The sequence below is a fragment of the Sciurus carolinensis genome, chromosome 2, assembly GCF_902686445.1.
Source record: "Sciurus carolinensis chromosome 2, mSciCar1.2, whole genome shotgun sequence".
NCBI lineage: Eukaryota > Metazoa > Chordata > Mammalia > Rodentia > Sciuridae > Sciurus > Sciurus carolinensis.
This window is the reverse complement of record NC_062214.1, coordinates 118234676-118247693: the sequence shown is the minus strand read 5'-3', so window position 1 is coordinate 118247693 and position 13018 is coordinate 118234676. Positions and strand designations below refer to the sequence as shown.

At 40.6% G+C, this 13018-nt stretch overlaps 1 protein-coding gene across 1 annotated transcript in view; it reads right to left on the bottom strand.

Moving 5' to 3' along the window:
• The window catches only part of Ryr3 (ryanodine receptor 3), a 369815-nt gene that overhangs the window by 219939 nt on the left and 136858 nt on the right, over positions 1-13018 (bottom strand). The window contains exons 21-24 of the mRNA XM_047539293.1: positions 7524-7740; positions 3074-3178; positions 1435-1538; positions 209-292 (exon numbers count right to left, since the gene is read on the bottom strand). Coding sequence (XP_047395249.1) covers positions 209-292; positions 1435-1538; positions 3074-3178; positions 7524-7740 — 510 coding nt within the window. The remainder of the gene's footprint in view (positions 1-208; positions 293-1434; positions 1539-3073; positions 3179-7523; positions 7741-13018) is intronic.

The window sequence follows — 13018 nt, the reverse complement described above, 5'->3', positions numbered from 1 at the left end:
AAAGAGCAAGAGGGGAGGCCCTGAAATACTTCTTGCTTAGCAGGTTTTTGCCTGAGGGCCTCAGTGTCTTCTAAGTAACCAGTAATAGGGAACATCCTGAGCTAGTAAGTACCCGGGCTGTCGTCTGCCTTCAGATACAGGTACCCACTCCCCAGCTTAAAAATTCAGTCCGAAGCATTAAGGCTTGAACCACTGAAAAATCACCTACTTTTTGGGCAGTTTGACCTTCTTCAGTTCGTCCTCAGCAGCTGGGTTAACATGAGCAATGTGGCACCCCAGGGCCAGCAGCGTTCTGAAGCAACAGAAGGAGAAGATAAGGGTGAATTGCAAGATAAAGCTAACCTATATCTTAGCTGATAAAAATGGATATTAGTTATTCATTTAGATCAGGGGTTGGCAAACATTTCCTGGAAGGAACAGATAGTAACCATTTCAGGCTTTGGGGACACACTCATCTCTGTTGTAACTACTGAACTCAGCCATTACAGAGCAAAAGCAGCTCTAGGTGATATGTAAACCACTGAGCTTGGCTTTGTTACAATAAAATTTTATTTACAGAAAGAGGGGTAGCTGATCTGACTGTCTCCTGGGTCACCATTGGACAACTTTTGATGCAGATGATAAAAAAGAAGAACAAAAGAGAAGCTTAGTAATTGCCTCTCTGTGAGGCATTTTCCCATTTATAATTTCACTTTGAATTATGGTTGGCTTCTAATTCCACAGAACAGAGGATTCTCATATCAGACCCACAGGTCAGCAAATATTTGCTGTGTGATGTCTGTGTAGAGCCATGAGCTGTGCTGGACACCATGGTGTACACAGCTGCTCCCTTGAGAAGCATCTAATGCAATTGAAGGTATCACATGTGTGAGGTTGTAAGACAAAGCACCTCACAGAGCACTCTTCTAGCAACAAAATGATGTCCGAATGTTCTGCATGGACAGCTAGGGAATAGGGAAATTTAAAAAAAACAGAAGAGGCAACAAGCATAAACTTGGGCTACAAAAGTGACAGTCTTATTTAGGACCGTGACTGGGATCATGAGTGAAGCTGAGAGTTGTTTTAAAATTGAATTTCAATGAATCAAGTCATGTTTCCCATTTGTTTTTAGATATCCTTTGTCTTATTATTATGAACTTCAAGAGGTACTTTGTCCTTCACTCTGTTTCTCATCTTTTTCTCTGCCTCCTACACATTTTTCCCATTCCTAGCAAAGAGAAAACAGTCTCTAAAGAAATATACACACTAAATAACAATGGTGGATTGGCTATTCACTATGCTAAATCCTCTTGTCACATGAATACTCACCATGCCCACTAATTTATCAGAATGTCATGTTTTCAGGCAAGAGAAACAAAGCTTTGCAGTTTAGTTTTAATGTATTAAATCATCCACTCACTTTTTAGTCCAACTTCAATTCAATTAAACACTCACTTTAAGGTTTCAGTTGACATCTGCAGGTTATAATTCTTCTCAGTTTCGGGGAGCTTTGAAAACTCCACAAGGCAGGGGTGTTGTCTTTTATTGTCATCCCGTATCTAGGTGACAACATAAGAAAGAACATAATTTAAGTTTTGACAGCTGGAACACACTGAAAAACAGAAATGAACACACTTTGATACACAGCCCAGGCAACCCATATCAAGCAAGACAAAGATAGCCACGTGGTGATGGGTGACCTGGTGCTCTTCTCTCTAGTAAATGGTACACACAGTCCGCAGGTTACCAATGGCTTGGGCTCTCTGAATCTATTTCTACACAGGTGTCTGCATGTAGAACATACTTTCTGAGAGAAGGGATTTTACATGTAGTAGCCATGTTTCCTTCATCCAAAATTCATGTGACCCTAATGTTACTGAAGAGCAGCACTCCTCAGTACAGAAAGGACTGCAGAATCCTGATCAGTGTCCACCAGAAATATTTAACACCAGTCATAAATGTGCACTGTGTTTGCAATTTCAAAATTTCTAGCAGTCACATTAGAAAAGAAATAGGTGAAATATTGACAATATATTTTATTTATTGCAAATGTGAAATATTACCATCTTTTCAAGTAACATAAGAGATTGTTAGGAGATATATTTATTATTATTATTTTCTTACTAGGTGTTCAAAAGTCAGTATGTAATTTACATTTAGAGCACATCTCAATCCAGCCTAATTATCTTTCAGGTTCTTGGTAGCCACATGGCTCATGGATACTCTATTGAACAGTGGATTGAAACATCAAGTCATTCATTCATTCATTCATTCATTCCTTAACAAGTATTTTTTGAGTGCATGAACTACATGCCAGGCACTGAGCTGGATGTTAAGAGTTCAATGGTGAATGCAGATAGCTCCAGGCATATAAAGTAAACGGGTATAGGAAGCAGTAACAAAATATTCACAGGAATAAAAGCAAAATTGCAATTGCTAAGTTCTCTAAAGGAGAGGTGTGTGGTATTACAAGAGCATGCAGGAGAGAGGTGCTCAAACTTAAGGAGAATCTTTTATGGGAGCTCTATAAATACAGAAGTGTTAGAGTGGAAGGACCTTTTAGTAACTAAGCTGCAATATTCATCACAGGAGAGTGCCAGGGTCACAGGGAGCTTTGGAACTCACCTGTCTTTCTGCCTCCAAACAGGACCTCATACAAATCATAGGACAAAGTTAATTTGCATTTGCTGTGAAAATGATTTCTAGTGAAAGAGATTCCCTAACCTCCCCTGTGTGGCCATTAATCTTAGCACTACATCTGAAAGCCTGTTAAACAATTTCTGATTCAAAACAATGAATCAGGCAGGTTTCTCCATCCATGAAGAGGACAGCTCTTTCCAAGGGGAAGAAGAGATGTGGATATTCTAAGTGAGGTGTTGAGCACCTGGTAAACCCTGAATAAAGAAACCAGGATTTGAAAGGAAGTCAGGAGATGGACTCCTGATGGACAAACAATAGGCTGCTGGACTGGTGGTAGAGAGAAATGGTTGAGTTTTGGTTCATGAGGTCTCCACACTCATTTGACTTTTTGAAGAACCCTTCCAGGTATCAAGATAATGCAAGACTCTACCTCTCTGGCCACTGAAATACATACTTTGCCAAAAGTCCAGCCGAGCTCTATTTTATTCATTCCCCAAAGCTCATGGATGTTTTCAGCCAATCTGTCTCGAATCTTCTCTAAGTGAGGTGGCAGAACAACCTAAAGGAAAAGGAGCAAGTGAAAATCCAGAACTGTAAGAATCAATCCTATTGAAATCTATCCTATAATTCTCTGGTGCTCATCTGAATTCACTAGCATCACCAGTCTAACCTCACCCTGCATGACATACATGCCTGCCTCTCTCTTGGCTTCTTCTCTGCTCCTTGGGGCCTCTCTGACCGTTCCTTCCAGTTCTTCTCTATGGATATTTGTGCTGCAGGTTCATCTGTGAATGTTCCCCTCCTCTTATTTCCTTACTCCATGCTCCCTCCTTGGGAGATACCACATACATCCACCCATAGATGGTCACTCCCAAGTCAGTGCCCCTCTAGTCATGGTCTCTTTTGAAGTTCAGATCCACCATTTAAATGCCTGTAGGATTTTTCATCAAAGCGACTTTCATACGCTGGGTTCACTACCTTTCCTTCAAAATCTTTTTTTCTTCCTGTTTTTATTTTCTCTTTTTGTTAAATGGTCTCATTGCTGCCCCATGCTTTGAAGTCATCCTAGTTTCTTCCCACTCCCTTGACATTACTTGCTCTCTGAATCAGACATGAAATCTATCATGTTAATTTCCTAAGTGCCTTCTGAAGGACCCTCTCCTGTCACTCAACCTCATTATTTCCTCCATGGACTCCTTGCAAGAGTCTCATAATTATCTCCCTAAGTCCTCAACATGTATGCTGCTGCGGGTACAGAGATGAGTCTACAATGACAAAAATCCTATTAAAACACTATGCTCCCAAGTGTTTTTCAAGAGTTCCTTGACACTCCTAAGACTAGACTGAACTTACCAGCCAAGGGTACAGAGCTCTTCTCTCATCACAGTCTCCACAAAACACTTCCTTTCCAGACTTTTTCAAATTCTCCCCAAAGACCAGATCATCTCACCACTCCACAGCTTCACATGTGCAACCTTAATCTCACCACACACGACCCCACGCCTGGCAAGAGTCCTTGAGTGCATCCTTCTGAATGTTGCTCTGATATCACTGCCTTTGGGAAGCCTCCCCTGACCACCTCTAAAGAAAACTTCGTCTTCCTGCTTTGTTCTTTCTCCTCAGAGGGCCCATTTTCTTTTCTTCTATTTTAATAAGTTATTATTTCCAAGTTTATTGGTTGATAGACCCTAAGCAATGAGAGATTTCACACAAAAATCCAGATTTCTAATTTCTTTTGTCCACTTGGAAGATGGCCAATGCTGGGCCCACATGTGCCCAGCAACAGTCAGCTGTAGCTAGGCCCCACCATCCACTTTAGGAGGGGCTACCTGCCTGGCCTTGAAGTCCCAGCTCTACTCCATTTATTATTAGTGTGTCCATTGTGAAAATCACACTATTAAGAAGAATCATGATTTTTTTTTGGGGGGGGCAGTTATTCTTGGAAAAAATTCCCTTTTTTTTTTTTTAAAGAAAAGTATATCAAATTGGTGATATATCAAAAGATTACAGAAACATATTACCTCATTGTATCAGTTAATAAATAAATTAAAAATTTAAAACAAAGTAAAATAAAAAGATCATAGAGAAAGGCAGCAATAACACATTCAAAATATGTGTTATAATCACAATTTTTCAACTAAAAACATTTAAGAAATTGACAATTATGTCAATGTCAAAGTAAGTGAGTGGCATGATGCTTTGATAGGAAGCAAATGGAGAAGTTATTAGCAAACAATAATCACACACTTATTTTATTAATTAATTAATTAAGGTAACCTGTAAAATAAGTGCTCTATAGTTGATCACAGCCTGAAAGTGGATTTATAGGAACTAGAATGCTTCAGTGAAAAGGGAAAATGCAGTTGGTCACATAGGAAAGGGGCCTCCGCAAACAATGCCAAGTCATAATTTCAAGGACCTAACTTGTTGACTACTGGGGACAAAGTAACACTGGCTTGACAGCCACTACCAGGAGTCTAGAGTCCCCAGGGAAGGTGCTGGGAGTTGAGCTTCCTCTGCTTGAGCTCTGCAAGAGTCTGGGCTGCACCCATGCAGTTCTGCATAGGCCAGGCATTAAGTGCTCTTGTTAACAATGCTTCACTGCCAAGGGTTAACATGCCCCAGGGAGGCTGGAGTGTCGAACGCCTGAGTAGCTTATATTTAACTTCTCCTTTGACAGAAATTTCACAGAATGATAGATTCTAAAAAATTACAAGGTCTCATTCAAGGCAATAAATTGCACCTTTCCAATGAGAACTTCCCTATTATTTGATTGCCCAGCAACTTTACCCTAGTTACCAGGTCCTCACAAATTCAGCTTCGTGTCTAGATGACAGTTATTCTGGCTTGTGGTTGTGTCTCTACTCTGTGATTTCTAAATCTTCAATTCTGCATGTTTCGAGAACTCTTCTCATTCTTGGGTCAAACCCTCCTCTTGTCCCTCATCAAAATGTTCCCTTATGCTTTGGTGCTCTGAGACAGCTTCTCCCGGGAAGCCCATGTTTTTGCTTACTAGCAGGAGAGGCAACCAGGAGAGGAGTAACTCATGCTCCTCCTTCTCCCTATGAAGGCATGACCACTCTGTGTCCACAAAGTTCTTTTGAACTTTGGCCCTTAAACTTCTTGCCTGCAAGGAGTCCAGAATATGCCACAGAGGCAGCAGGTTTATTTTGAACTGAAGACATTTGGGAAACCGATGATGCAGAAGGGACTTTTTCCCAATTCCCATCATCTGCCCAAATAATCCACTGTTCTTTCCCAGGGAAGACTGATTTTCAGCACCAGAGAAATGTCAGCACCACACCCAAAGAGACACTGTCACAAAACTAATCACATCTCTCTTCTCCTGAGGACCCATCCATCTAGAGAGCCTCAGAGTCATCTACTTTCCAGGGAGTGCCCTTATCTTCTCCCTCCCCCTAGAAAATGCTATAAGATCCAAATGCTAACCTCCTCCCTGAGTCCCATTTCTTTGTGAACTCTGTACTAAGAGATTAAAATTTATCCTTTTCTCTTGCTAATCTGTTAGCCTCTGTATAATTTGCAGGTATCAGTTACAAAAGTAGGAGGGTGAAGTAAAGGTTTTCCTTCACAACATATGGAAAGCACAGGAACCAGACTTTCCAAATCCTAGGATCCTCTCTAGCTCACAAACTCATCTGAGTTTCCTATCAATTACTCTCTGTATTTGAGGTCCATATTATCTGTTAGCAGGCAGAGAAATGCTGTTTTTTTCATTTTATGGGAATTCATAATCACTAGCTATAGGAGGTAAGAAACAAACACATGCACACAGAGATACAGATGAAGGTGACAGGGTCATATGAATGTCATGGTAAATGCATCCTAGAGTTGTTATTCGGGCCGAAAGAGCTAATCTTCATCCATACTATTAGCCCCAAGTGCCTTAATGGCAAGGTCCCTTTTCATTCATTTTCTATAAGACCTAGGATAATGTTCCTACAATAGTAGTGTGTGTAGGAAATGCTGAAAACTGTTGAATGCTTCTTGTCAGACCCTGTAAATGTGTCTCTCTCAAAATACAAGCCTTGGGAAACTGAGGCAGGAAGATGGCAAGTTCAAAGCCAGACTCAGCAACTTAACAAGGCTCTAAGCAACTTAGTGAGACTCTGTCTCAAAATAAAAAATAAAAAGGACTGGGGATGTGGCTTAGTGGTTAAGAGCCCCTGGGTTCAACCCCTGGTACAAATAAATAAATAAAAATTCAAAAAAACAAATACAGGCCCCTGGAAGGGAAAGAAAATGTTCATTTATCAGCTCTCCTACTCCCTCCATACTATCCCATTCTTTTCAGTTTTAATTTCCAGCTTGCCTCCTGCATGTTCCTCTCCTCCAACTGTCCAGTCTTGTGAGAATCTCCATTGGAACCTGTTCCTATTTTGTGTTTCTACTTCTAGACCCTTTATTCACCCCATTCCTGTTACATTGCCCCTGGGTACTTCATCCCAGTTAATCCTACTAAAGTCCTGGACTGAATTTCATCTGTTTTGTAGACACCCAGAAATATTCTAGCCTAAAGCATATCTCTAGCACTTACATATGCATACTGTTCATTCTGCATTTATTACCTTTGACCTTTTTAAAAATAACATATTTACTTCTTACATCTTCAACTTGATTGTGACTTCTCAGAGAACACTGGAACATTTCTGCCTATCCTTGGTGGAGTACAGTCCCTTGCATGTGGCAAGTGCTTAATGTGCTCATTGATTAAGAAGTCCTTAAACTCAATCTGTGCATGCAGTAGAAACAAGAGTATTTGTTCAGATGGCACAATTCTACAGAATGTATAGTAAAAATGGTTCAAAGACAACGCAGAAGAAATAAGAATTTAATCTCACTTTATCTAAGTGAGTTGCGTCTCACTGGCAACTTGAACCTACCTGACTGGTATCTATGGGGCATGGGATGAAAGAGGCTTGAGAGAGGAACTGGGTGGTACCCAGCAGATCTCTAACACCATCAGTATCACGTTTATATTCTTTGACAGGCTCCAACCTCATCTTCTCTTTGGGAAGTAAGGCTTCATAGCAAGGGGCATATCCAGAGGGAGGCAGGAACTTAAATTCTCCATGACGTCCACCCATCAGGAAACGTACTCTGTGTCATTTGAGGAGACCAAGAGTAGAAACATCAAAAAAATATCCCAGGTCAAAGGAATGAAAATTAAAGATTAGTTCCCAATCCCCACTTCCCAAATCATTTTGTTGTGAAGTGACTGAACTCAGATTCAGCACAGCAAATATCCTAATGTAGGTAAGAAGCAGTGGAGGGATGACTATAAAGGCAGGGTCACAGCTGACCCACATTAGCTATGTTCTTCTTTTTGGTACTGGAGATTAAACCCAGAGGTACTTTACCACTGAGCAATATCCCCAGCCTTTTTTATTTATGTATTTTGAGACAGGCTTAGGGCCTCACTGAATTTCTGAGGTTGGCCTTGAACTTGTGATCTTCCTGCCTCAGCCTCCAGAGTTGTTAGAATTACAGGCATGCACCACAGCACCCACGTATCAGCTATGTTCTTTAAAGTTTATTTATAGATGAAAGTGCTAGCTTTTAAACGCCAACTTTATCCTTACTCTAGTAGGTAATTACTACAGATATTACTACAATATTGAAAATGATAACAGTGATAATGATGATGAGATTATTCTCTGTAAAGATCGTATTAAAATTACACTATGACAACTTCACATTTCCTTGAGGGAAATTACCCACACATCAATTAAAGAAAACATGGTGTAACTATCTAGAGAAAGTAGGAAATTCTTATCTTAATATCCAGGACAAAATATTAAGTAACACCAGAGTATTAACCACAAATTGCATTCTGACAGATGTTATGGCATAGAAAGGATGTACTGCAGAGGCTGAAGTTCCCCAAAGCAGCCACACAAGGGTGACCCTGAGGTGGTGGCTGTAGGGGGCAAGTGTTTGCTCACTAGGATGCCAGTGCCTTTCTCAGGGGCACCATACCCCTGCTGGCATCCAGGCCTGACACCCTGATCCACCCCAGTAGTCCCTCCTAGACCTTCCAAGGAAGGGAAAAGAACACTTTAGGGCTCACAGTAATGATAGGAAGGCACCAATAACTGGCACACAGAAGTATTCCAACAGTTCAGTATTCTGGCCAAATTTCAGCTCCATATATATAGGTTAGGTTAGGGTTAGACCCCAAAGTTTTCCCTATAAGCAGATGAGGGTAAAAGTGAACGATTTCAAAATAATACATTGCATGATCCTAGATTTGTAACTACCAATGTAGCTTTCACAAATCAAATGTACCCATGCTAAATTGATGAGCACGTATGACCACTGATGAAAATAATTAAGAAGTGGCAAGATGTTTAGCCCTGCAGGTTCAATGATAATTTCACATAGCAAAAATCAGTATACATATAGTGTCTGCAATACTGCATTCATTCACTCCTTCCCTCTCTCCATCAAATCTGTACTGAGCCCATACATACAATTGGTTTCTGTACTGGGGATTCAGCAACGAACACAGTACTCAGTGTCCCTGGTGTCACAGGCTTTCTAGCAGACCAATGGGTACAATTGCTGATTGGGAGGCATGTGAGGAAGGAATAAAGAGGGAAATTTGAAATAACTCAGGGAAGGAAGGCCTCTCTGAGGAGGAACCATGTGATTAATCCTGAGGGATAAGGTGGACCCAGTGAGTTCAGGAAGTAGAAGAACAAGGGCAGAGGCCCCAACGTGGCGAAGAGCTTAGGTGGATCAGACAAGAGGAAGAAGGATGGTATGAGTGAAGACACCATGGGTCTGACGGCAGGAAAACAAAGCCTGAGGAGTAGGGCTGTATCAGGCAGGGTCTGCATCAGGCAGGGTCTGTGAGCCCTGCAAAGAAACTGAGATTTTTTTATTCCAGGTGGGAAGCAGTACATGCATTTCAAGGAGGGCAAATACAAGGTTCTTCTAGTAGCCCTAGATAGGTCTGGGGACCACATAGGAGGTGCTTAAAGTAGTCCAAGGGAGATGAGGGTGAGGTGGACCAAGATGATTCAAGCAGCCAGACCCCAGTTTTGATCTGGAATTAGGATTGGTAGGAACTGCAGACAGACTGGATGTGTGTGTGGAGGGGGATGTTGTATTAGAGGCAGACTATAGTTTAGCAAAGCTCTCACAGCAGGACACCTTCCACTAAGCCTCACTTTGGCTTCCTTTAACTGGAACCTTCTGGTAGGACAGCCTTGTAAGAGTCTCAGTGTTGGCTGAATAATTGTGAATGTAGAAATATATAATTATGAAAATGGAAAACAAAAATACCCATGTGAGAAATATCAAGAATTTTTTTCTCTTCCCAATAAGAACAGATATTTTATACAAATTTTGTAAAATGTTATTTTAAAATTAATTATAGAAATCACACTCAACCTCCCACTATCCCATTTTAAAATACTAAACAATGATATAGAATTAAAACCCTTTGAGTGTGCCCACATTAAGTTATGTAATAGGTCATGATCTATGTGTATTAAGAATATGAACAATGACATTAAAAGGAAACTGAGTCATTAGCCTGCAGTGTTGCTAATTTAGTGAACCTTCAGGAAATAATGACTAAGCCTTGAAATTATTTGTTGAGAACTTTCCAATTCAATTGCAACATAACAGATTGTGTTACTGACATGCTGAAACTATAGGATAAAATTGGATCTTTTCAAGCAAAGAATTAGTGTGGGAAGTTTTCTGCTTTCTTCTCATTGAGCATCATTCCTCTGAGAAGCCGAATGCCTGGGACCATATATATAGCAAGTGTGTTCTGCTACTCACTAGTGTATGGATTCCAAGAACATAAATGGTGTCTCACAAGGACTTCTAGATGGCCTTAATTATTCATGAGTCTTTTTGCCAGTTCTGTTTGGTTTTGAAATGTCTCTTATGCTTTAAACTCTGCTAGATAGATAACAAATCAAGACAGGTGGAGTTTTATGAATTATTTAAGAAGAACAATGCTTTGTTTTAATATTCAGTTATTTAAAAGAGAGCAATTATTTGGTTCTAAATCTTAATTCCTCTAACATCCATGAAAAATTATAAAATGAAAACTTAACATAGGCAAAAATCAGTGCTTACTGCTTACTGAAGCATTCATCTTCAAACATCATTATGCTGTGCTTCACTGGGTGGAAGACAAGGTCCTGAATTGCTTTGAAAGTCCTGCCAGACAAAAGCCTTGCTCCCCAGCAGGTATGACTGAACAGGAGTTGTTCCCAGGCACCCTCCATCTGGGGCTCATTTCTCAGCTGCCAGGAATAACTTGCCCAGAGTCTACGGGAAGGGATCCAACACACAACCACCAATACTGGGGGTCCCCTTTGTAGGTGTTTTGGGAGACACAGAGTTAAAAGGTCAAAGGGAATGACTAGGAATAGAACGTAAATTTGAAGAGAAAAATCAAAAGAGGAAATAAATGCACAAAGCCCACTTTAATTATTGGAACACAGTATTAAAGTGGCTCTCTGAGTTTGGGCAGAGGTCCAAAGGCAGACCTACGAATCCATAATTTAGTGGATGCCAAATATTTGCACATCCGAAAGAGATGCTGGTTCAGCTACACAGGACACACCAAAAAATGGTGTGTCACAGCCTCAGTCTTCCACCCACCTCAGATTGATGTGGGAAAGAGTTTGTTTGGGTATCTGAGAAGAGGAGGAGGTACTTTTCTCCATCTGAAACCAACTGATGAGGGCATCAGGGAAGGACTTAGACTATAGATAAGTGTCTCCTGGAGTTTAGTAAAGGACACACATGCCTGGTGACAGAGTAGAGAGAGAGAGAGAGAGAGAGAGATAGCTAGGGAGGGCTATGTGGCTAACTGTCCTCTGTGCCTGGTGTCCCTGAGGGAGTCTGATGTCTGCCATCTTGGAAGGGCCTCTGCCCAGAAAGACAAATGACTGAGCAGAGCTCAGAAACCTGGGGCTGGGGAAGGTGGGCAAGGGGATGTGGAGGGAGGTTCAGGGTCAGCTAAAGGGAGTAAGCAGCCAGCAGGAGTGGTAAGGCCTGTGCCAAAAGAACTGTGGTAGGAGCTCTCAGCTTGATGCTAAGTGAACTACACAAAGGCTCCAGAAGGAAAAGAGACAGAAATTGTAATGACTGTCACCTGAAGGGCCCACATGATAACTGCACTCCACAGGATGTGCCCACCTGCTTGTCAGGTCTCCCCTGGCTGGATTCCAGAGGAGTCTGAAAGAGTTGGCTAGCCCAAGAGGTGGCGGATCAGTGTGGGACAAGCTGGCCTCAAGCAGCAGGCAGAGTTGGGTGAGGGCTCAAACGTTAACCATATACAACCCTGGGCTTTATAACCAAATAGATGGAATTTTGAAATGACTGACAAAATTATTCTTATTCCTAGTAAGTGCCAGACAAAGGATTGCTTGAGAGAAGTAGACTGGGTAGGTTAACTTTACTGTTTCTCCTTCTGGCTCTATAAATCCAAGCCCTAGACTTCTGTCCCTGGATGGGTTCTTAGGTAGTTCCTGTCTGTTTTACTGTTACTTACTATTTATCCTAGAAACCCTTTGCTTCATTCACAAACGGGACTGTAGAGTTGGAATGTAAATTTTTCTTCTCAGGCTGTTTTCTTCTATTTCTTGGGTTCCCTCAAATCTCTCAACTTCTACCAAATTTTAAATTCAAAATAAGAAAGAGAATTTAAGAACTGAGTTAATCAAAATTAGTTGCTCTCTCTCCTCGGATTTTTTCCAATATAGGAAAAAGTAGATTTTAAAAATGAATTTCATTTTATCAATTTAATCTCTTCCATAAAGCACCTGTGTTAGCTTCTTGAGTTCTTCCTATAGTGCAGATATTCATTATAGGAAGAAGAATTTTTTCTTCCTAGAATGCTAACAGTAAGTGACAGTGTCCTTAGATTCCTTCATCTGAGAGATAAACAATTGCTTTAGTAATAGCCTGCTGGGAGTAGCAAAAGTTTTGGGATGTATAAAGGAAATATATATATGTTTTTTACTAATTCTGAAACACAGGCAAAATAAATTGAATATTTCCCACTAGCATTTTCAATTTCATCTTTCAAGATTTCTGCATTTTTGCTCGCTAATTTGCAAAAAAGATGAGAATACCTATTACAAATACCCAGATCTGAAAAATGGACCCATGAATAAAAGATACAGTAAAAATCGAGATAAAATTTTGCTGTGCTCAAAAGAGGTGACTAGTTTTCCTTTCTTTGGTCTACAATATTATTATTCATAACTTAAGAGAGTTACCTTAGTCTTACTAGATGTCTTATCACTCTTATCTGCTATGGAATCCTTCCCAGAGGGTTAGGATAGGGTTACAAAGAAGAAAAGGACACAGGTTGTGGTTAAGAGGAGAAGGAATGAGCAAG